Genomic DNA, 26,935 nt, shown 5'->3' with positions numbered 1-26,935 from the left:
ACGCCATCTGTGGTCATGACAAACAAATACTTTATAATAGCAATTTGAACCAAGAGGGGTATGCACCAATTAAGGTCTGTGTTAAGAAAGGTTTGTGGTAAAGAAGATATGTACTAAGGAAGGTTTGTTCTAAGGAAGTATTTTTCCAAGGGTGGTACGCTCCAAGGGAAGAATGTGCCAAGGAAGGTTTGTGTCAAGGAATTTTTATGTCACGAAAGATTTGTGCCAAGGAATATATGTATCAATAATGGTTTGTGCTAAGAATGGATTGTACCAAGGATGGCACGTGCTAAGAGAGGTATGCACTAGTTAAGGTCTGTGTCAGGAGAGTTTTGTGTCTAGAAAAATTAGAGCCCAAGAAGATCGTATAAAGGAAAGTTTGTGTCAATGAATATGTTTTGTTAAGAAAGGGTGGTACGTACCAAGAGAGAATGCACCAAAAAGATTTGTGCCAAGAAAGGCTTATGCCAAGAAATATTGGTACCAATGAAGACGGTTTGTACCAAAGAAGGTTTGTGGTATCCGGACTTGGCTGAAGCTACGAGAGTGACCGCAAAACTTTCCCTACGGGAATTATTTAATGATATACCTACCACAACATTATACGCGCCTCATTGGAGTTTACAACACTCTACAAGGTTCATGACATAATGTACTTAATACTCGCATGGTTTGCATGTCATAAGGTGACAGTTAAAAAGTATATTATATAATATCTTGCTTTTTTCGTCTCTGAGTTGAATTTGAAAACAGCTGTATCTGTAGAATATGATGTAGGCAGACCAAAGTGAATGAGAGAGAACTATGCATTTTAATCGCTAGTAAGTGGAATAAGCTAGATTGGAACGCGACTTCCAGTGTAAGGATTTGGGTGAATGAAGCACGAACTTGTGGCCATCTAATATACTAGCTAATTTATTAATAGTTCAATAACAAATGGCACAAGGGATTCTACTAGGAGTCCAAAATGTAAAAAATTAGTCGATTCTGATCTTAGCTATATTCGTTGGCATTCGATATATTAGGATTGAGTTGATACAGATCCTGGCTATATTATTGGAATGCCGAAGTATGGGGATTGAGTTGATACAGATCCTGACTATATTACTGGGATGCCGAAGTATGGGGAATGAGTTGATACAGATCCTGACTATATTATTGGAATGCCGAAGTATGGGGATTGAGTTGATACAGATCCTGGCTATATTATTGGAATGCCGAAGTATGGGAATTGAGTTGATACAGATCCTGACTATATTCTCGAGCTGCCGAAGTATAGGGTTTGAGTTTATTCACATCCTGGCTATATTCGTGGGCTGTCGAAGTCCAGTTTTTAGTGGTAACCCAATTCATGCTCCTCCCTAGATCGTCTTGCACACCTTTAACAAACTCAACGTCATTGAAGCAGTTATTGCAGATCCAGGGTAACTCAAGTTCAATACATCCTAACCTCCTTGGTATCTCCTTTTAGGTTACAAGGTAACGCCACTAAATTGTTACGGTATGTATGTTAAATTTTTATATTGCTCGGGGAGGAGGAGGTTTAAACTGCTCACTTTTACCACTAAAAGGGTCTGCTAATATCTGAGTGGTGAAGCTATCCACTTTCCACTTATGGTAACCACAGCGTCCAGCGATGTCGCTACCGCCACAGCGGACCTTGCGGCCGTTGCCATGGTTACGAAACTCCCGCCTTCCACCACAGGCGGGAAATATGAGCGGCCTCGCGCGGGAAGGATTGCTGCAGTCCCGCCACACGATCGAGATGGCTGTGGCGAACCTTGCCGCTCGCCTTGGCCCGCTTGAGACTTGAGAGCGAGGTGAAGACCCCGCCCCCCCTCCGCCCTCGTCCAGTAGCGCTCATAATGGAGCCGGGCCTTGGAGAACTGCAGGCTGGCATTCTTGTTTGGACAAGGTGAAGTGCTCAGAGAGATGATCTGACTCGCCTTTCAAACTGGAACTGCTTTGTAAACTCCCGATGCCAACGTATAGAATCCGGAGATCCTTAGATCATCAATCTCATCTTTGTGACAGCCACTACTGATTTGGCTGGCTAGAAATTTCAAAATAGCACATTATTTATTTTGAATTAGAAGTAAAAATACATGTATAGAATACATGGTAACACCGGGAGTGCCGATGGCCGAGCGGTCTAAGACGTTGGACTTTAGGTCTGAGTTAGAGATAGCGCAGGTTCGAATCCTGTCTGTGACCGTTGCACTTGTTATCAGTACCGTCGACTTTGTACTGTATCGAATCTCCCTCATATTCTGTTTGATAAGATCCTCGCACAGGCCAGTGGCCCATGAGGACGGGCAGAATAAGGCTTAAAAGAGCACCGGCCTCTCCTTAAAAAAAAAACACATGATCTCATAGTAAATTATCAAATAGCTCCTGAAGAAAGTGCCCCCACTACATTTTGTGTGGTAAATGAATATGATGTATGTAAGTTATTAGGTAAATTATAAAACTGTGTCAAGAATTTGGATTGTAACCTGGGGCTTGGGGCATATTTATGACCTACATGTCGTAGGTGGTTAGTCGACGAATGCAGACGTATTGGTGACCTGTATTCCGTAGTTCAGTTTTAATGATAGTGTTGTGTTTAGTTTTTAATTAAGTGCATGTTTTAGAGTTAGTGAAGTTGACACACAACATAGTGGTTGTGATTCCTGACTTAGGCGTGTCACAACGCTCTGGTATGATTTTGTTTATTTTAGCCTAGTTTGTAATTATGTGTTAGGTTAGTTATTTACCTGAAGAAGAGATCAGATTGCAGATCTCGAAACGTAGTTTTACTGATTTTTTTGTTCACTGAACTATGGCAAATGTCCGGGAAAATCCTGTTTCCTTCATAGTTATTAACCAGACAACAGTATTAGGGGAGTGACTTGGTGTATTAAACCGGTTACTCAGTATTAAATCGAACTGTATATTACTTGAATTTCTGTTTTTATGAACTCAAAGTTTTGATTTAGGACTGATGAAGTTGCTTTATTTCTAAATAAAATCCCAATATCGGTACGAACTTATAATTCGTATAAGTTATATTCGTATAATTTATCGGTGTTAAATTATAATTGATTGGTTAGAACCTACTTTCTTTCTATCACAAGCATATCTACGAACGTCATAGCAGTCTGTAGAAGTAAAATTTAACATCATATAAAACTTTTACTTCCCATCGCCTGCTTTGTCATTAAGTGTAGGAATTTTAATTAAAAACGGAATCCGATTCGAGGAATCACCAGAGGGAAACGTTTCTCATATAAATTAGGGAAAGTAAATATGATAATTAGTTCGTTATCCATCGCAATGGAATGGATAGGGAATGTATCGCGTTTTGATACATATTCACAGATGTTACTGTGTACACATGTGTTACTGTGTACACAGGTGTTATGTGTACTGTGTACACAGGTGTTACTGTGTACACAGGTGTTACTGTGTACACAGGTGTTACTGTGACACACACAGGTGTTACTGTGTAGATGTTACTGTGTACACATGTTACTGTGTACACATGTGTTACTGTGTACACAGGTGTTACTGTGTACACAGGTGTTACTGTGTACACAGGTGTTACTGTGTACACAGGTGTTACTGTGTACACAGGTGTTACTGTGTAACTGTGTACACAGGTGTTACTGTGTACACAGGTGTTACTGTGTACACAGGTGTTACTGTGTACACAGGTGTTACTGTGTACACAGGTGTTACTGTGTACACAGGTGTTACTGTGTACACAGGTGTGACTGTGTACACAGATGTTACTGTGTACACAGGTGTTACTGTGTACACAGGTGTTACTGTGTACACATGTGTTACTGTGTACACATGTGTTACTGTGTACACAGGTGTTACTGTGTACACAGGTGTTACTGTGTACACAGGTGTTACTGTGTACACAGGTGTTACTGTGTACACATGTGTTACTGTGTACACAGGTGTTACTGTGTACACAGGTGTTACTGTGTACACAGGTGTTACTGTGTACACAGGTGTTACTGTGTACACAGGTGTTACTGTGTACACAGGTGTTACTGTGTACACAGGTGTTACTGTGTAGATGTTACTGTGTACACAGGTGTGACTTTTTTATACATCCGGTTTTGTCTCTTCTTGTAAATATTGGCCTAAATTTAAACTTGATGTATATTCATGATATTGTATGTATTATGATATGTAATACGTGTAATGGTGTATGTATGTATAAAATGCAGAAAGGAGAGGTCGATCTACCCCTTTTCCCCAAGGAAGAGAAGTTGAGTTTACCCCTCCCTCCTGACTCAAATCTTGGATACACACTGAGTTTAGAATCTTCTACTTACGCTCTTCGCTCATTGTTTTCTCAAGATTTGTGTGAAAAATGTCAAACACTCATTTTCTCATGAGATGTCGTTTCTTGATGTTCAATTTCCCATGCTTAGTTTTGTAAATACAAAATAATTCGTTCCAAAGTGAACTAAATACATTACGAGTTGATAATGTAATCGTTTTGAATTGCAGAGGTACAGAATCTACTGTATTTGTAGTAAATAAAGATTCTGAGATAATACGAAACTGTAAATCAGTATTATACTCGAGGAAAATCTTTTTGTTGACTTTTGGTATAATGGACTTGTACGATACAACGCGTGTTTGTAAACACGATAATTGTCGTAATTTTAATAGAGCCAAACTAAACTTGGCTAAGAGTAAATATTTGCACCACCTTGGATGAGTTCGTTGCCAGTCGTTAATGAATAAAACATTTCCATATGGCGGCCATTCATATTCGTGCAAAAATATTAACTCGACTACTGCATTTCCCAAAATGTTTCTAAAAAATATTAGGTAATTATAAACCACTTTTATTCTTATAACGTTTCAAGATGGCCACTGTTCAATTGTTGGAAAAGGAATGGTTATTTCTCAATTATTATGCACCGTAAATTACAAAAAATAGTGTTCAAATTTTCAATATTTTCAGTCAACAATAGTAATTTTAGTTGCGTGATTTTTCTATACTTCGAAACGTTACACGACAGTGTCCATACAAAGTTTTGAGCAATTTGCAGTAACGTAGCTGAAGTAACGGAAAACGCTACAACTGCCGTAGTTTCTAACCGATTCAAGCTAATCTTGCTACTAAGACACACTGCTAGGGTAAGTTAACTAATCTCCATCAGTAAAAGGTTTGAAATGGAGGCCATTTACATTTTTTAAATCGTTTATTTCCGGTGTTTCATAGTACAAATAAAAATCAGCACTTTTTATTGAAAATATCAAGCAAATTCAATCAAATTTAATCGTTACTCATTTCTCATTACTCTTATGTTTCAAGATGGCGAGAATATGTTAACAAACATAATTTTAAATTGATTGCAACTAAATGAAGTCAACGTTTTTTTTTTACTCAAATGTATATTGTTATAACGAATTTTGTCTTGTTAGATTTTAAAATTATCGAACTTCTAAATATTTGATGGCGTTATGAGTATATTAACATATCAAACTTGAGAATCATATATTATAGAAATCAAGCTTATAAATTAATGGACCAACACAACGGAATACCGAAGAACCCAAGGTTCTAAAAGAGTTATTGCACTGACGGAGGGGCCACCCTTTCACCTTTTAACACTAAAATTAATAGAGTTCTTCTTTGGATCAAGAGGAACCTTTGTACTAATTTTCAAGTCTCTATTCACCTTTCTATCAAGAGTTATCGCCTAGACGAACGGACAGACAGACAGACAGACAGATAGTTAGTTAGGCGGACTGACCTTTTACCTTTTGACCCCAATATTATCACAATTCTTCCTTGGACGAAGAAGTATCTATGTACAATACCAAGTTTCAAGTCTTTGGATCCTTTCTATCAAGAGGTATACTTTCCTATATTGCACAGAGAGGCAGACCAAAAAACGGACGGACGGACTGTCCTTTGACCTTTTAACCCCAAAATTAATAGGGATCTTCTTTGTGCCAAGTTCAAGTCTTTATTACGTTTCTATCAACAATTATTATCATATAAACGGATGGACAGACAGACGGACTGTCCTTTGACCTTTTAACCCCAAAATTAATAGGGATCTTCTTTGTACCAAGTTCAAGTCTCTATGACCTTTCCATCAAAAGTTATCATCTAGACGAACAGACAGACAGACGGACTGTCCTTTGAAATTTTAACCCTAAAGTTAATAGGGTTCTCCTTTGTGCCAAGTGCAAGTAAGTCTCTATGACCTTTTTATCAAACGTTATCAACTAGACGGACGGACCGACAGACGGACTGTCCTTTGACCTCTTACCCCCAACCCCTGTAACCATAAGGAAGTCTCTCTATGTTTTTATCAAAACGTTATCAACTAGACGACGGACTGACAGACGGACTGTCCTTTGACCATTGTAACCCTTATTATAGGGATCTATTGTCAAAAGTTAAGTCCTCTCCTTTTAAATCTATTTTTATCAAACGTTATCAACTAGACGGACGGACCGACAGACGGTGACTGTCCTTGTGACCTTTTAATTCTTCTTTGTACCAAGTTCAAGTCTCTATGACCTTTCCATCAAAAGTTATCATCTAGACGGACAGACAGACAGACGGACTGTCCTTTGAAATTTTAACCCTAAAGTTAATAGGGTTCTCCTTCTTTGTCAAGTGCAAGTAAGTCTCTATGACCTTTTTATCAAAAGTTATCATCTAGACGGACGGACAGACAGACGGACTGTCCTTTGACCTTTTAACCCCAAAATTAACAGGGATCTTCTTTGTACCAAGTTCAAGTCTCTATGACCTTTTTATCAAAAGTTATCATCTAGACGGACAGACAGACAGACGGACTGTCCTTTGACCTTTTACCCTAAAATTAATATCGTTCTTCCTAGAACCAAAAGAAACCTATATGACAAGTTTCAAGTCTCTAGAACCTTTGTATCAAGAGTTACCGCACTGACAGACAGACAGACGGACGGATAACGACACGATTGTAAGAAAGTCCTGTCGAGTCCTTAATCTTCAGTTTGGTATGTCGAAATGACAGCCACACGTAAAATCTACCTTCCTTCCCGCTAAGCCAGAAAGGATATTTGAGCACGCCATATGAGACGGATCGCATGACGACAGCTGACACAGTGCCCTTGAACCTAACCTTACACGACCTTCACACTGGCACCTACATGCATTACGCGACGTGACAGCTGCTGTGTCAGCCCAAATTAAGACTACTTCACATACAGCTGTTGCTACTACACTACTGTGTCATCCGGGTACAAACTTTAGCACTTACTTCGGGTGGAATTAAAGGGTTCAATTTAGAGTGTAAAGTAGAAATGTTATTGCTCACTAAAGTGTGTAATTTTGTTCCAAATTGTTAGAACCATTGCTGAATCAATAAAAAGGTGTACTCGTAAGTTGATTAATTACGCAAGTGGACACAACAAATTATTTCTTTTTAAGGTGGTGCAACCCATTTTATAATTTAAAAAATATTAAATCATATTATATTATGAGAATTTATATGCTTGTTAAATAAGAATGTTCGGTTATTTTGTAACTGGGCCTAAGGAAAACGGTTGGATATAAGAATGTTAATTTTTTTTAGTGCGTCATGAGTTATAGAAATGACATCTAAACTATGTTTTATTGATAAAACGTAATCTAAGAAAAGTATAAGTTATTTAGTAAAATATTACGTAAGGAAACTACATAAATTTTTATAAATAAAAAAACATTTCAGTCCCTTCTGTCACATTTCATAACTAATCTTCGGTCATTTTCCATAGACCTGATTACAAGATATCTCAAATACTCTCTTTAAATTCCGCCAAGTGCTTGAAAGACTAAATTTTTTTATTTGTCTTGTCTTCCAAAAAGTGTCTTAAAACACTGTGACTATTTTTTTATAAAATAATGAATATATCTAGAAATCGTATTGCATCACATATCTTAAGGATCTCTTCATAAACACAATCATATATGACTCTTTACTAGTTAGTGTGCCGAACCACTGACATTAGAATCAGGCAAGGTGATGTATATAAATGACACATGCTATGTAAAAGGTTAACCAGTAATATTGCTAGCTAGTTTATAAAATTAGTTACAAAACTAAACAGGTGTCTCTGGCAATATCAGTTCAAGTAAACAATTTGACAATACTTAAAAAAACTTGTACTTATAAACCGAGGATAGAGGGCGCGTTGAGCCCAAAAGAAAAGCGAGAAAGGTACTATTATTTATTCTAAGAATATCTTATAAAACTATATTTGTATAATGTATATTATTAATGATAGTGTTTGGTTGTCCAATATATACACAGCCTACAACTTAAAATTAAGTTTTATTTCATAAATACTGTAACTCGACTAATATGTTTCACTGAATGTGGAAGATGCTGGGCACCAGTGAATTAATTAATTTCAGAGGTACGTATACCTTTTATAAGGGCTAGATACGATACTAAATTAAAGCTGTGCAGGAACGTTTAAGGAGCGAGGTAGCCATCTTTCACTAAATTGCGCAGCTCAAGATCACCCTGCGGAGTCTGGAAGCTAAGAGAACGAGAGCTGAAAATTGAACTCCTCCTGTAAAAACTAGAAGAACGAACTAATAACCGGAACTAGTGATAACACGAAGAAGTAACCTAGAAACTAGGTTAGCGTCCAGAATTGGCGGGCGGCACGATCAGCTGAAGCTATGATTAGTAAGAAGTACGGCTACTGGCTCGACCACCGACCAACAAAGTAAAAGTGGCAGACGCCACAATACAAGCAAAAGTATGATGCTAGGTTAATACTATACTTAAACCTATCCAATGCATTACTCAACTTCCGTGTCCATTTCAATATTGTGGAAACACTGTCAATCCACTTGTTAGGTGTCTTAACATACTGTAGATTACAATAAAATATTACACCAATCTTCCAATACTTCAAACGTGATAACAACGAAAAATGGTGTAACAACACAAACTGAAACCGAATTTGGTTTTGCACAAATGGTACGCCTGAACATTCGCTCAGTGTTACCACCAGTAGGGTAAACTAGCATGATAAATTACGCCACAAAGACAAAAAAACTTTAAAATAGTCTAAAACTGTTTGACCATTGATTTTTTGCCAATGGCGCAGTGTAGCGGGTACGGCGGTTATCGTAAGATAACCAAATCAAGCAACGTCGAGCGTGGCTGCTGCTTGGATGGGTGGCTGCTAAGCGATCCTGTCCTTGCAAGCAGCTCGCCTGCCCGGCCGTTTGTGGTGGTTCGAAAGTCACCTCTAAGCGGAAGTCCCCAGGTTAAGTGTTAGAGAGGGCTTCTTAGCCTTAACTATGCTTGGCAAAATAAGACATTACTTTACATTTCTCTCGATCTTGGACACAATTTTATTCTCTACGTGAAGGCAAGTTGATAGAACGGTTTTGAGTAGATACTAGCAAGATCTCTTGTTCAGAGATTTGTCCTTTTATGCTTCCTGTATATATTTATAATTTCAGAGACCTCTGTGGGGCTGTGACACATTCACTTGCTGTACAGTTCCCTTGACCGACTGCCCACACCTCTTTCATCGTCGTCCTAGCATTGAACTGCTCCTATGCACCTATAAAACGTTACATTACCTCCTGCACCAAGGCTAGTTTTGACAGCGTGTTGTTGCAAATGACATTTGCTAGAGGTCGTCGTGTGAATTACAGGTGACAGTAGATAGCGACGCGATATTTGTTATTCCCTTGCAGCTACATTTTTATGAAGGTCGTGAAGCCGAGGTTCGTCGTAACAGTAAAGCAGCTTCTGAGCTGATGGCCTTTCATTTCACTTCGCGCTGCTTTCGTAGTGACAGGATGTTCAGGATGGGGTAAAGGATCACTTTGGAAGAAGGGGAGGCTAGCTCTGTTCCAGCCTCTTCCAGTCAAAGTGAACAGGAGATGGTTTAATGTCTAATGTTTAGGCTTCCAAAAACCCATAAATGTATGAGAGTTCAGCCACCCCAATAGTCATCCACAGCAACAGAAGAATCTAGACCTAAATTAAAGTTTTTTTCGTTTATTGCGTATGTTCTTGCTGCTGTAATCACTTTACGATTTTTTCGTTGGTAAGATTATAAGTGACTTTTGCAATTTAAAATTTGTCTCCCTCATTATCAACCGGTTTTCTGAAACTTAGTATCCTTGGATTTGAAGTTAATTTGTCTAAGTAAAATGTAACAACTGAAACTTTTTTTTATCATATGTCATTTTAAAGATAATATTCGTTAAAGTTTTTAGGAAGCCGTCATTTTGAAAGTAATGCTTCAAAAATTGAATATTTTCAATAATTCGACCTTTAGGTTATAAAGCTACATAGCAAATTTCAAGTCATTACAAAAAGCTCAAATTAAAAACGTTTTAGTGAAAATTCAAAATAGTGGCTATTCGAGTAATTATTGAGTTTTAGAAAAGTTTTGATATGAAATTTTGGTTTGTCTTTGGTTCAGGAATAATACCGGAAAATATTGGTAGAGAGTTCTGGAGACACCCTGTATATATGTTTAGTAATAATCATTTTTGCCTCAAGAAAATTAATTTTTTCGATGAATAAAATTAACTGCATTCCCAGCACCTTTCTTCTGCATACTGTAAAAGTTCATATCCTAATCTTTAACAATGTTTCTTTGTACCTAAGTATAAAGCGGTCCAAAATTCTGCTTCCAATCTTTGCTTATTGTCTTCGTGGAGTTATAAATGTATTTCTATTTCACTGTCCTCAGAAAAGGCATATCAGAGAACTGGGACCATAATTTTCCTAAAGACATATTCTATAAACTTTCCACCTCCTACTTCCTCCTGTCTACATGGACCAGTGTCTCCAGAAGCCCGTTTGTATTCGGTCAATTAGCGCCTCCTGCCCAAGGCCGCTCCCACCTCCTGTTCATCCTTGGTCCTGGTGCTCCCATGGGAACCGTGTCTGGAGGTCGTGGGACTGGAACCCTACGAACCCAGGCCCAATCCATAATTGAATTTGTTCCTCTGTCTATACTGCGGTTCAACTCGGCGAGACGGATCGCAATTTTATACTATTTTCGTCGTGTTAGTTTCCTGAATTATCCATGAAATCTTGTCGATACTGCTTTATAAAACATATCGCTAGAAAACAAAACATTATTTTGTAATTTAAAGTTGAATTTTGTGGTTTACATGCTCCAAACCGTTCCATAATTTACTTTGTAAATCTTTAAAAATATGATTATATGTTAAGTTTCTGAAATTATCATTTATAAGTTCAGTTTTTAATAATTAGTGTTGTGTTTAGTTTTTTATTAAGTGCATGTTTAGAGTTGGTGAAGTTGACACACAACATGGTGGTTGTGATTCCTGAATTTTGCGTGTCACAACGCTCTGGTATGATTTGTTTATTTTAACCTAGTCTGTAATTAGGTTATCTGTTAGGTTAGTTATTTACCTGAAGAAGAGATCAGATTGCAGATCTCGAAACGTAGTGTTCCTGATTTTTTATCACTGAACGATGGCAGATGTCCGAAAAAATCCTGTTTCCTTCACAATCCTTCCATCGTCAGAAACAAACTTCAAACAAAGCATTTATAACTGATTTCATTTGTGAAGTGTCGGTTGCACTGGTGGCCATCTTGATTTTATATTCACAAAAACTATATTGAGCTTTAAACAGTTTTACTCTTATTTTTGCCATAGAGATATGGAAGACGTACTGTTTTAAAGGCAAACTTAATCCAAACACTGTTTACATTTTCGATATTTTTATTTCGGTTAGTCTTTCCTCTAAGCCAAAATGAAGGCTAATTAGAATTCATGCTCAGACCTATTTATTTTTATCGGCAACCCCATTCAAAAAAAAATCACACCTGTTAAAAAAATGGCGTGTCCTTTGCCGCTTAACTTGCTACGAATAAAATTGTAGATCAAGTTGAAACGTTCAAGATTGTTATGAAACCAACCAATCCAATAACACTTTTATAATTAGTTATGGTTTACCTGTAAAATAAAAGTAAATATCTTAGAATTTTATTTTTATACTTACTTAAAAAAGTATATATTTATTATTTTACTATTTATTAGTTCACTATCATCCAGTTCGGAGTATTGTTCAAAATTTTTTAGTTATAGCTCGTCACGACATTATTTGAATATTGATTACGTAATGTATAATTTTCGGACAGTCGAGAAAGTGAGTTAATAAAAACGTTAAATTGGTTGATAGCCTTGAGAGGAATGCTTATTAATTTTTGATTATTGCAGTTTTTTGTCCAACTCATAACCTTCTCTTTCACATGGCCTTCTATACTCCCACGGTTGACATTATATCGTCGCTAGATATGCTAACCGACGAAACGACTTATTGATATACAAAAAAACTTGTACTGTCACACAACTTGTTTGTTGTGACTCCTGACCTATGCATGTCACAACACTGGTATTATTTGTTTATTCTGACCTAGATTGTAATGATACACTATATTGTTGTGACAGCTTGTTGTTGGAAATTGCGGTTACGTGTTAGGTTGCTTACTCACCTGAGGAAGGCATCAGATTGCAGATCTCGAAACGCAGAGTTGTTAATTTTTTCATCACTGAACGATGGCAACTTTCCGGAAAGAAATTCAGTTTCCTTTACAATTCTCCCATCGCTTAAAACAAACTGCAAAGAACAAAAAAGGTTTTCCATTGAAAATGTTTTTGTCACGTTAACGTTTTATATCGAAGCCTTATACGTTTTTAATAACATGTTCCGTATTAGCCTACTTAGAACTGTTTTACATCCATTTGTATTTATTGATTTTACCATTACTTACACAGGTTTACACGAAAGGCATAAACACCAATATATCAGGCTCCTAAATCATTAATGTGGAACAACATAGTTACCTTTTACGACAACGATAAAAGATAGCAAGGAATTTATTTGTTACAAATATAACAGTAAAAGAGAGTCAATTTACTATATTGTTTTACGGAGATTATAGAGAAAGGTAATAAAATAACAGATAAAAATCAATGTTGTTTACCGCATCGTAAAAACGTAGTCAGTCTCTGTTGTTTAACTTTGCTACAATTCTTCCGGAAAGTACGATCACGCAGGTCTTCAAAACCTTGGATTTCTCCACTTTGTAAAAACAAGCCGGATAAACCGGACATCCGGATAAGTGAGGTGCGAATAAACGGGGTTGTTATGTAATTGAATCTTTACTAGCCAACTTTAGTGTCTATTTAAACCTAAACAACGCCAAACCACATTATTGTTGTCTTGGGAATAGTGTAGATAATATTATAATAAAACATCCGTCTTCCAGAGTTTAAACTCGGTACCACATGAATTACAAAACCTCATTGTGGTCTCACACAAACAGGACCTCGGAACTCGACACTCAACATCTGCTCAGTGCTGCCACCTGTAGGGAAAACTATCGCGTTAAATTACACAACCAAGGTAAAAAACATGAAAATCGTCTAAACTGTTTTCGTACAACTTCTCTCGAACAAATCTTCTTTTCTTGTAATTTCCATTCGGATAAATGTCGATGGCACGGTTTATATTCGGTTTTGGCGATAATCACTTTACAAAGATTAGTCCTTTTAAATGTTATAGATTATCCAGGTTCGTCTGTACAATGGTAGTAGCGCTGTTGAGTGTTGAGGTTATAATGACGGACTTTCCCGCCATTTAATGCTTGTGCAACAACAAACTAAATAACTGTCCTTGGCATAATAGTTGTGGGAAATCGTGTCACAGGAGTTGTAGTTAGGTCAGCGAAGATAGTTTATTTTAACAATTTATTACAACAAAATTACTGAAGCTAGTGCAACTTTGATTTTCTGTACACAAAGCAAATATCTAACGCTTCAAGGTTATGTCGACATCGCACCCGCGTCCTGTTGATGTTTGACGAATGGCCGGTTGATACAAACAATCAGCTGATTGTGTACGGCTGCCCGGTGACCTTGAAATATTACTCACGGCCGGCTTAGTATACGCCTGTGGTTAATCCAACGAACTATACTACTGGAACGCGCACTGCCCATAAGCCACATGTTGTGTTTTCCGGTCGCACACAGCTGTGCGTTACTGGTGTATCCATGGATTTGCAGGCGCTTAAAGTGGGCAAGAACTCACTGAGTTCTGTACTCCATACCAATGATGCTGATCTTAGAACACATTAACTTTTTATTGATTTTAAATCTAAGGGTAAATTAAGTAGATCAAGTGATGATGTACGGTATTAAAAATTGTAAAATATTCTTATTTGCTCTAGTTATCTCAAACAAATGCGACCACTTCTAAGTTGACGAATTCACTGAAAGCCACGAGTTATTTTTAATTAAAACTGTGACTAAACTATTATTTTAAATAATATCTCATCACATCCAAAAAACAGAAAACTTTTGACATTATAAGAAATCCAACTTAGAAATAAAGCAAAAATTGGTCAAAATAATTTTATTTTCTAACACGTAGATTAAGTGTGTCATGTTTGTAAATTTTATGTAGTTTACTTTGAAATAAAATACTGTGAATAAAAAGTTGTTTTTTTTTCATCTGGGAAATATTTTAATGCCTGTAATCTTTGTTTCCGACTTTGTAAGAAAAATAAAAGTCAAAATCTCAGTTATTTTAATATTGTACAAAAGTCCGTTTTTTTTAACTAAAAATAAAAATCCACGGTGAAAAGCAGCTACTAACATTTGTAATAATAAATAAATTGTAGTATCTAACAATTGTATTAAGTATAGAAGGCGTTTTAAAGTGATGTTAGATCATTACTATAATGCCTGCCATATGGGCGGAGTTAGTTCTTGCCCATTTCCAGCGCCTGCAGACTCGGAACGCAGCCCAGGATTTCGGCTCGGTTTCTCCGGCCCAGAGCGCGTTCCATTATTATAATTCGATGGGTTAATCTGTCTTCAATAAAGAGAATAACCATAAAAATAAATGAATTTCCCAATTAGATTTTTTTAAGAGCGCACTGCTTGTGCGTTCCATATATAAATATAATTGGACCATTGTTATAAAGCGTACCTTATTAGATATTCAATGTAGTGTCACTTTTTGGGACTTCATATACCAATCGATAATCGTAAAACCTTTTAGAGCTTCAGTATAGATCATGTGGTCAAAAGCTTTTGGTACTCCAATATCAATCAATACAGAGGAGACCTAAGCTCTATTTACATATTATTGAGTTATCAAAATACTGTAGGTACGAGAACAGAACTATGAGGGAGACCATACTTCATGTGGTTAGAAATGTTTACTATATGATCAATTTAGAATTGTTCAACCACATAAAAACGATTCTCTCCATTTCAAAAAAATATTAAAATATTAAAGAAATATTCTATAAATACAAAAATGTTTGTAATTTCATAAAATCAACCGTTGATCTTTCTCTTATATTGTAAAGCGCTGAGTTAAAATTCAACCAATTCAACAGCATTTATAGTATTTTTATGATATTTTCGCCGAAAGAAAACGAACTTCTTGTGAATTAGGTCGAATAAAAAGTTGAAAGTGAGGCTTATAACAATTTAGCCTAAGCAAGAAATTTGTTCCAAGAATTTATCAAAATATAGACAAAACGGATATCGGTCTGTAACTATTAATACAGGAATTGTGTCTTTTTATTGTATCAGTGTGGTTAGCTTTAGGCGATTTTATATCTGGAAATATTTTGAAAACAAGAGTTAACCTTGTCAGCCAGTGACTCACCATTACATATTATGGATATAGTAGTACTAGGGTTTTAAATCAATATTAATCGATACAATAAATATCACTTGACTTACTGAATGTGCATTTTTAACGTTCGTATTTATTATTTTGTCATCAATAGAGCAATATAGACGACAGGATAAACATTGTTATTTCAAACTTGAATTGAGTAAATAAATTGGGCGTAACTTATATATTGATTGTGTAAAAAGTGAGAAAGAAAGTTAAGATATTTCTTCGAATCAGTGATGATGAGACTTTTATTTATATAGGTTTGAAGTATATCTAACAATGTTGCCATACATTTATTTTATATATTTCTTAAGTTTTTATTTTTAGTTTGTATGTTCCAACTAGTTTTCCTTATTGCTAGTTTTTATAATATTTTTGCATTTAATTAATAATACAAATTGTGTATAGCATAAGTGACACTGTGAATGTCAAATTTGCTCCAGTTCACCTTCCTTTTAGTGCAGCGTCTGAAATCAGAGGCTGTCAAAGGCTTGACCTCTGGAATCTGGAGCCATATTGTTCGTTAGAAGAGATCAAAAATTCCTCGACGAAGAAGCTCAAAGTGAACTCTGATCAGACAATGAGAACCACTTGACCTAGATTACATAATATTTTGTAGTCTAGGTGTCTCTGGTGTTAAAACAATCTAGAGAGTTCACTCTTTGCTTCTTAATCGACTCTCTAGATTACAGTACTTTTGTACCAATTTATATGATAACTTTGTCTTAATCGTATCACGCATTTCCGAGCTTTGAATTTTCAGAGTTGCAGTGGTCGAAAAGCGTCAAAAACGGGTACATGTTTCGTTTTTAGACGTAAAAACTGGGTTATTTTTTATAACAATTTCCTTTATATGACTAAACGCAGAAATAAACAAGCTAAATTTTAATGTAAATACCGTTATTGTAGATCTACTGGTTAGTTTGTGGATCTAAACTTTTAAATCCGAAGTTAAATTGCTGTTAAATTACTGTCACAACATTTAAGTGATTTTAGTATTGGATAAAATGTGTCCACATGATTGTTATACAGTCAAAGGCTGAAGTGTATGTGTGGTAGTAGGCGAGTGAAGAGTAATCAATGCAGGTATACAGTACAAGCAGGCACGCACCTAACCTATTGTGCTCTTATACATTGTGTTGTTCTATTGTCAACACAACGCCTGCAGCTTTAAACCTGATAATTCCAGAACAGTCCTGTCCTGTAGGAATAGTATTTTTTTGTTTGAAGGCGCTGTGTAAAATGTACGCTTTATTGTATGCGAGTTACATCAAGGGTTGGAAAATGTCATTATTGTCTGTCTGTCTGTGTATCTGACTGCACGATATCTCGAAAAAAACTTACCTTTAGCAATGACGTAGCCAGTGAGGGAGTCCAAGGGGGTCCGGAACCCCCCCCCCCAAGTTTCAATTTTTTTCGATTATGTTTTTAGCAAACGATTATTATTATTAAATTAATTCAGTATTACTGACATGCACTGCTGAAAGATCATTTCTCAACATAGATACGGGTCAAGAACTTTTTAAGGAAAAAATGGAGTCTTATTTTCTGTCCACTTTGGGAAAATATTAGTTGTCTTGATCCTCCTCCCAATTTTTTCCTACCTACGTTCTTGACCTATAGATTTAAAATTGTGCATAAATAAAGATTCATGTTTATATGAGGAACACGAATTGAAGCAATACTTAAATTATGGATAATATAGTGATATCACATGAGAAAAATTAAGTACCGTACCTTAGTACTGTATTATAACACTTTGAAGCCCAAAGTATTATAGGGGTATCACACCTGTGGTCCAAAATTTTTTTTGTGAATCGTATTTATCTAACCTTATTGTCTGAGTGTTAGCGAAGCCTATTATTCGAGGAGTTGGAAAATTTTCATTTCTGTCTATCCGCAGAGTATCTCGAAAACGAACTGATCTATAGACTTGAAATTTTGCATGAAGCCTTTTTTCTATTAGTAACACTGAGTTAGATGATTAGAATTAGGTCATCTCTTGGGATTTGGTTGGGTCTCTCGAATAATTTACGTAGGTCTTGTGGGTAACCATGAAGGCAGTGAGAAAATATCAGAATAGATTTGTAAAAAAACTCACTCAGTATAATCATGAGATTTTTACATGTGACATATCAACACATGTAGTTAACTATACCAACACACATCTAACGACATTTTATGGTGACTTGGTATGTAGACGTTTTATTATGTAAACACGGATATGAAACCCAATTTAATGAAAAAAATGTGATTGTATTATATGTTAAGATATTTCAAGAAATATTTCATCTGTAGACTAGAAATTTTGCATGAAATTTTATTTCTACATAGACTATAATTAATTATGTAATGGTGTATTTCCAAGTATACTATTTTGCTGGGCATCATTGAAGCCAGAATTTCTCTTGTGTCTTTCCTTGGGGTGAAAAATGTCTTTTCTGTATGATTGCCTGACTATTTATTCACAGGATGTCTCGAGAAAGATTTCATCTGTAGTCTTGAAATTTTGCGTGAAATTTCATTTCTACATAGGCAAGAATGAATTCTATAATGTTACATGTATAGCCATATAATTCAGCTGAGTGCTGTTGAAGCCTAGCACTAAGTAGGCTGGCACAATTTCTCTTTTGATTGCCGGGAGATGTAAAAGTGTCATAGCTCTATGTTTATCTGTCAATAGTGAAAGATCTATAAACTTGAAATTTTGCACGCAATCACAGCAAAGCTTATTACACGACACTTGGTACGGCGTACTCCTGCCTTGTATACACAAGTATAGTTAGATATGATCTGCGATTTCGGTTTACCTTCGTTACAATCAGTTAATAACTACGGTGGACACAAATTTGTTTATAAATTTTGTGATACCAATGTTTGAAATGCAAACAATTATTATTAATTTGTTATTTCTGTTCCAGAGGTGATGGGGTTTGGTTCGGAAATGAATGGCTGCGGCCAGTTCGTCAAGTATGGAATGTTCGTCTCTAATTTTGTTATCTTTGTAAGTATTTTGCACGTTATAAAAGTGTACGTAAATTTGAGTACGTACTTAAAATTAGTAAATTTTCGCTTTTGACATTTTAATCAATGATAAGCACAATTTTTTATGTAGCAATACTGTGTTATCTCTTGTATGAATAATTATTAACTATTTTACAATTTTGACTTGTAGGAAAGAAGACAGATTATATGTAAAACTATATTAGAGATGCATTAAAATGTTTGTTAATATATTAAATTAAAATGAAGATTAATCCATGAAAGCTCATTTCTTCAATTAATTATTCATCAATGGTTAAATTTTTAACGTGTTCATTATTTCAATAATTTATCTCACACTGTATTAATGTGTATAAATAATGAGTTTTAAATATTTGAAGATCAAAAATACCTTACTTGCTTTACATGGGAATATAACCAAAATAAAAATGTCATGTTAGTCTAAATTTCCATAATGGAACATTTTCTTGAGTGGAAGTTTTACTCATTCAAAATTCTAACGTAATAAGTTATGCCAGGTAGGCAAGGTAAAAATATATTCAATTATTCTATTAATAGGCCTATATCATAGTTGTGTTCACAAGCCCATGTTATATCTTGTAACAATGTTTCAACTGAGTATATAGAAATATAATGATATATATTATAAAATTATATAATAACATTTTGAGGTGGTTTTTGGAGTGATTCAATGAATACATGGAGAAATGGTTTGGAAATTAGACTACGAGGGTGATTCAAAATCCAATTTCTATGAACTCTATCTAAAACTATAAAATCATTTATAATTTTAATTTATTGTACAATATCTCTTTATTGACCTCTCAGAAGAGTGTCAGGGACTAAGATACTATAACATGTGAGCTGTCTTATAGTAACAAACAGTATATGAGAGGTACTGCCTTAAATTCCTTAAATTAAATTAAATTAAATTCCTTAATTGCTTAAATTCCTTTTAAGCTTATTAAAAAAACTACTTTTTGTCTTGATCTTTGGGACTGTTATTAGTAATTTATTCCTTGTATTGAAAAAACTCTTTTGTACGAAGTTCAAACATTTTTTCTTTACTTTTGATTCTTCTTTAGAAAACAGAGTGTGCTGTGGTCTTACAAGGAATTTACAACTCCAGTTTCAGGTGGTTTTAGATCCATGTTTTTTACAGGTGGGAGGAATCACTGTATTCGTGATCGGAATATGGACACTTATCGACAAATCGTTCATCAACGAGCTCCTCGGCACGAATCTTTTCATGGGTGCCGTCTACATCCTGATAGCCACTGGCGCTCTGGTCACCCTCGTCTCGTTCTTCGGCTGTCTAGGAGCCATCAAGGAGATCAAGTGCATGCTGCTTACGGTCAGTAGCTTTATGCCTTGTAAGGAAGCATTTTTTGTCCACGACATGAATATTATTAATAGAATCAAGAAGCTTTATTGTCATTAAATACACAAGTTTACAATAGACATAGTCATTAACATAGTAAGCATGTATTATAACTAATATAAACTAGATTACACTAAAATTATTTTCCTTTAAATTGTTCACATATTTGTGGAAGAAAAATGTTATTCTAGTGGTAAAAATTAAAATTTTATCAAATAAAACACATAATTTATTAAATAAAAATGCACAAAAGAGGAAGATAAAACAATTTTGTACCATCAGTGTGACTAGAAAGCTTCAACACTTAAAATTAAAATGATCACTTAAACAACATTAATAAATAAAAAACAAAGTTACAAACAGATACAATATTTTTTTTTAATAACAAAGTTTACAGTTAAAATACTCGTATTAAGGTACTAGTATCACAGCCAAAGAATTCATTAACAGCATATAAAGAAGCTATTTTAAGCCAAAAGAAAAAATTCTTAAGAAACATTTTTAATTTATTGGTACTTGTTGTCCATGCACTATCAGGTAACTTATTGAAAAGTTGAACCTCCATAAAGCAGTGACTTATTTTTACTTCTCAAGTCTTAAAGGAATCAAATTCAACAACTTACTGGAGTAATTGTCTGAGGCAGTTATAAATTTATTAATTAGGGTATTGTCAACAATATCCATCTGCCAAATTTGATAAAAATTCATCATATAAAATTGGCCATAGCTTACAATATGCAGAAAACAGATTTTTACAGATTTTTTAAAATTTGAGTTGTTTTTAAATAAATTTTTCACTAAAAACCAAAACTAAAATTTTGGACCTTCACATCATTTTTTAAACACTGAAGAAGCCAAGTACTAAGAAATCTTTTCAAGAATTTCCATCGATCTTAAGATGAAAAGTTCTGATAATATGACTTGTCCTCATCTAGATGATTTTCATGAATTTCAAAAATATGAATGATAAATTGGCATATGAGTACCGTAATTATAATATCACTGGAAAATCACGATTCTAATAAGATACCTACTTTTGTTAAGCTTTATAAATTTTGACTTGATAATTTTTGTAGAACACATTCCACTATTTAGATATCATAGCTCAAAAAAGGAACAGTAGGAACCGCAATATAGGTTTTAAAATGTTCTGTTCAACAGAAAATGCTATTTGATTTGTTGAGCAGTGTATTCTTTACCATTTGTGTGCAGTTCATGTTGGCCAAAATCCTACTTTAAAGATGTTCAGTTCTGTTCAATAGAAACACAGGTCTACAAATCATAGTCTTAATACCTTGTTTGGTTTCCCGTTGCAGTATTTCATCATGGTGCTGATCATCCTGGTGGTGATGCTTGTGGGTGGTATCCTTGGGTACGTGTTCCGCGAGAAGGTGCGGTACTCCATGGAGCAGGAGATGTACAGCAGCATCAAGTCCTACAACGAGAAGAAGAGTCTCCGTCGTGCCTGGGACGACACGCAAGAGAACGTAAGTGAACATACTACATTCAATGATCCTTTAAATCTAGGGCACGTAATCATGCTCATAACCAGAGCCAGGTTGCAGGATAGCTTTCTCCAACAGCAAAGCTCTTGTATCAAGAATGTTCTATGATGGTGCATGTTCGACCATAGAATTTGAATGATGTTATTTATGTTAAAATTACTTGTATCATACAACAATTTTATTTAGTGAACATTTTAGTTAAAACAGTGCTGAAGTTGTGGGAAAATCTGTGGTAAAGTATCCTTAACTTTTGAAAACAGTTAAAAGTTAACATTTATTCTAGTTTCAAACAAATAATTTAATTATAAATATTACCTGTAACAGAATTTCTAAAAAGCACATGGTTTTTATCACTGCACATTTTCATTTGTTTCTTTGCAAAAACTCATTTTCAATTCCAAGATAAGCACTCTTTTTCAATAAGTATTTGTGACTGTGACCTAAGAAGACGTTTTGTGATCTAAAATTATTTTATTTCACAAAGATAAACTCAGAAATTTGACTACAGTAGTTGTTTCCTGCAATACTTCAACAATTGGATTTTCAAGCATACACAAGCAGTGAAGGTATAACCTGTACAGCTTGCCATCAGCTGTTAATGACTCAACTGGTGTACTTTGAACCTCATTGTTGTGCAGCAGATAACATTAAGACTTTCTCAGCCACTAATAGTGTTTCCATATTTATTTAATAAATGCTGACACGTATTTTATTTACAATAATACCTGCATTTTTTCTTCATAATAAAATACTCTGATTTATTATCACTTGGACGTTAAAATAATTTTATGGATACTTCCTTGAGTGACAATGTACGAATAAATCTCTTCTCTCAGGATGGAAAATTGAAGAAACAGTTAGGAAAAAGTGGAGTAAATCGAGGTAAAAATAACTGATATAAAAGTAACAACCCCTGGTGGTAAAGTGTTACGATCAAAAAAAGAACTGGAAGAATACATTAAAATAAAAAAAATTAAATTTAAAAACTTGATGATTTTAATTTTACCTCAAGAAAAAATGTTAGCATTAAGAAAGCTAGTAAGGGTGAAAAATCAACCAAGTCAAACATGAGTATGAAGTTGAATGTTTCTGATTCTGTTTGTGAATCCCTCTACCACTTTTAAATAAGGAAAACCCATCTAAAACTCAAAATAATGATATTTTATCAGAAAAACAGCCTCAACCATTAGTTCAAATAATTCTTCAGATTCCGCTGTGGAAACTCCTGTACAGTTTTCAAGTATTGAAACACAGACTGAAATTGAAGCTGTAAAAATGTTGTTAGTTTCTGATGAGCTTTTGAACGATAAATGGCTCACTGACTTGACAATTCAGCCGTATTTTCAAAATGTTAAATGATAGGTTTCTGGATAAAAAATCGGGCATCATAATCAATCCACTCATTGTTCATGCAATAAAAAATATTAATGACTTCCATTTCATGCTAGAACCACTTAATATAAAGGAAAAATGTTACATCATTCTACCAATAAATGACTCTGTTAATTTAACACAATCTGATAGTGGCTCACACTGGAGTACACTAGTATATGTTGGGTCTGAACAAAAATTTTTACATTTTGACTCTTCTGGTACATACAACCAAAGTTCTGCTCTCTCGGTTGCAAACAGGCTAAACACTTATTTAAACAAGGACAATGCCAATCAATTTTTTTAGATCTTGGTGGGCCGCAGCAGTCAAACAGTCATGATTGTGGTGTATTTATGTGCTGGACAGTGGAGTCCATTGTTCACGATATAATGACTTCGAACACAATAAATAAATACAGAGTTTATTCGAAAAACTATTTTAACCCAGTCTGACATCATACAAAAACGCTCTCTTCTATCCTATGTGATTTACAACTTGTATAAAATCAGTAACAATGCTGTTGTTTCATTAATGATGGTAAAGCATGGTAAGTGTGAAAAAGAAAACAAATTTAAATCTGGAAGTGCAATTCAAAAACCAAGAGTTGTAAACCGTAATAAACAACTGAAAATGAATTTCTCAGAGCATATTTTTCATAACATTAAAAAAACAAAAACAACTCTAAAACACACAAAAAATCTCAAAAAGCCAGTAGAATACAAAGTTTTAAAACCAACGTTACAATTTGCTCTGACAGCCAAGGTAAAAATCTTGCTCCAAAAATTACAGAACTGTGTGAAGGAAGAGTAAATGCTTTTTGGCTATGTCAGACCAAACACAACTCTTCTGCAAGTCATCGACTCAGCTAAAATTGATGAAGAAAGTAGCCCTTTAGTAGTTCTTGGCGGAACAAATGATAGTCTTAAAGAAAACTTTAATGAAATCTATGAGAGTTTAGAAAGTAAACTAAAAGTGCTTACTGTAACCAGACCTGTTTTCTTATGTACTGTACCTAATAGATACGACAAAATTCTTAATGGTCTGGAAAACGATCAAATACAAAAAGTAAATAACTACATCATGGAGATAGCTGCCAGGATTGATGGAGTTTACATTATTAATCTTAATCATTTGGGACGACAACACTATACTGTCCATGGTCTGCACTTAAACATGCAAGGCACAACAAAATTGGCTCGCATTATTTTAAAAGCCCTTACTTGGTGGAACAGTCAAGAATTACATTTCAAGTATGAGAGAGTTCAACCTCCAGTAAAAATAATAGAAAAGAACATGACTGGAATAATTACTGAAACATAAAGACTGTGAAAAAACTGCGTTTGCACACTGTATTTCTGGCGACTTTGAGAGATGAGCGACAGATGACTGCTGGTGTTGCAGTGTGATTTTCAAACAACAATTTGGAAGACCACATTGCTTCAAACTGCATAACCAGTCACCTTGCTTATCAACAAGTCCCTGATGGAGCTGGAATCTATTCATTGATTACAAAGGATAAATACAAAAATAAACCTACTTTGACTGATTATGATAAAGCTTTTGAGGATTTCTCAATTGATTTTAAGAGAAGAGGTTTTACAAGGCTTATATGTTCGGCTATGGGTTGCGTTCGTGATAAAATATCCATAGGAACACTTTGTAACCAAAATAATGAAATTTCATCACCTTACTGGAGCTTCTGTGGACATCATATTGTACAACCAGTGTCCTCCAGAGTATTATGGAATGGCTTAACACATGATGAATTTATCACTGATCTAAAATACAATATTTTGTCAAAGTATCCGCAAGCTACACCATCATCGTTTGTTGTTGTTGATCACATGCAGCCTGAGACCTCTTCACTTCAACCACTGTCATCAACCATAACTACAAACCTAGGACCACAAGGAGACAAGGAGATGGCCCTACATCAGGATCATCTTGATTTCCAATCCAAACAACACTTGGAAGCAGTGTCTGGTGAAAGTGAGGTGAATCATGGGCAATATGGTGTCAGTGATTTTTGTTCATCTTTTTCAGGTTTAAACTAAACTTTTATGACAATGAAAACTGTTCTGCATATTTAGATATAATAGTTTGAATGTTATTGATCTGGCTCATAATAATGCACTATTAAGTTCAAATAACAGTAATCATTTTACACTATCAGGGATGAAAAACTACCATCATTTAAAATATACTGAAACCAATAATCAAACTAAATTCCAAAAATAAACAAAATTTTGACAACATTCAAGTTTCAACCATTAAAAATATTACATCAAAATGTTCAACACTTATCAACACGTATTAATATATTAAAATTAATTTAGAAGAAATCCAACCAGATGTAGTAGCAAAATCTGAACATAAAATGACTGAAGCAGAAATCCTATATCTAAATATTCCAAATTATAAAATATGTTCATTTTTTTACAAAGGTCTAATCTCACTTGGTGGTGGTGTATTGATCTTAGTTAGAAGTAACATTAAAAGTAAAAAATTATTAATTCCTGAAGTCCAAGATCTTACAGCCGAAAAAGAATTTGAATGTTGCTTATCAGAAATTACTGTAATTACATTTTCATTTATTTTTAGCATGTATTTATAGATCCCCACAGCAAGGCTACTTGAATCTTTTCTAGGTAGACTTGATTTGTTATGTAATACATTAAATGATAAATTCAAGAATATTATCATAGCAGGAGATTTTAACATCAATGTGTTGAACAAAGACAATACATATAGGAACTTTGTTAGTATTTTAAATTCTTATAAACTTAGTTTATAAAGTAAATTTTCCTACTAGAGTTACCTCCGAGTCAGAAACCAGCATAGATAAACTTCCTCACTAATATTACAACTAAGAAATTAAAAACATCTGGCCTTATAACATGTATATCAGACCATGATGGGCAATTGTTTGAAATTTTTGGTGTACAAAATACTCTTCATTGTGTGAATAAAAGGTATTGTAGAAAAGTTATTCAAAAACTAAACACAGATTTATTTTTAAGGCTATTGGCTAGTGAAAATTGGTTAGAAGTTTACCAGGCTAGCGTAGAAACTAAGTATGATGTTTTTTTACTCAATATTTGTTCATGTTTTTGAAATTAGCTTTCCTAAATTATTATCTGTTGAAAAAGAGAAAAACCTAAATAGTTGGATTTCAGATGATGTAAAGATTAAAAAGGAAAAAATTGCGCAAATTGGAGAAAACCATATAGGGTTTGGAAAACTAATGATTTAAAACAATTAATTAAGCAACTAAAAATTGAAAATAAAATTCAAATAAACAACGACAAAAAAAGGTTTTTGACAGTAAAATTAAGAAATCTACAAATAAGTCGAAATCAACTTGGAAAATTATCAAATTCTGAAATCAACAATGGCGCCAAGATCACTGATAACATACAATTAGTCCGGGATGGCACATCCATATCAGACCCAATTCTTGTTGGTAATATAATTTAATGATTTTTTTTTATAAATGTTGTTGATAGATTTGTGCTTCCAAATATTCAGAAAGATTTTGTTAATCAATCGGGTCATGAAAAAACCACCTCAAGCCTCAATTTTTTTCAAATTTAAAGAGGTTGATGAAAGAATTTTAAAAGCGATTGTAATGGCTTTTGAAAATAAATTCTCAACAGGAATGATGATATACCAATCACTATCATTTAAACAGTCTTTTCCGCTAATCTCAAAACCATTAACCCACATAATCAATTCATCATTAATATCTGGCTTTTTTCCCATCCAAATTAAAAATTGCTAAAGTTGTTCCACTCTATAAAAAGGGAGATTTAAATAGTCCAACAAGTTACAGACCTATATCTTTATTACCTGTGTTTTCTAAAATTTTTGAAAAAGTAGTATATAATCAACTTTTGGATTACCTGGAAAGTAATCACATATTGATGATCAGCAACATGGTTTCCGACCACAAAAATCTACG

At 34.5% G+C, this 26,935-nt stretch overlaps 1 protein-coding gene across 1 annotated transcript in view; it reads left to right on the top strand.

The window, feature by feature from the left end:
- Positions 1 to 26,935, top strand: part of LOC124363190 (CD151 antigen-like) — a 59,849-nt gene that overhangs the window by 20,195 nt on the left and 12,719 nt on the right. The window contains exons 2-4 of the mRNA XM_046818343.1: positions 18,635 to 18,717; positions 19,879 to 20,070; positions 21,414 to 21,584. Coding sequence (XP_046674299.1) covers positions 18,640 to 18,717; positions 19,879 to 20,070; positions 21,414 to 21,584 — 441 coding nt within the window. The 5' untranslated portion in view covers positions 18,635 to 18,639. The remainder of the gene's footprint in view (positions 1 to 18,634; positions 18,718 to 19,878; positions 20,071 to 21,413; positions 21,585 to 26,935) is intronic.

This window comes from Homalodisca vitripennis, chromosome 5, assembly GCF_021130785.1.
Source record: "Homalodisca vitripennis isolate AUS2020 chromosome 5, UT_GWSS_2.1, whole genome shotgun sequence".
Classification (NCBI taxonomy): domain Eukaryota; kingdom Metazoa; phylum Arthropoda; class Insecta; order Hemiptera; family Cicadellidae; genus Homalodisca; species Homalodisca vitripennis.
Note: the sequence above shows the minus strand (reverse complement) of the source record. Positions and strands in the feature narration are given on the sequence as shown.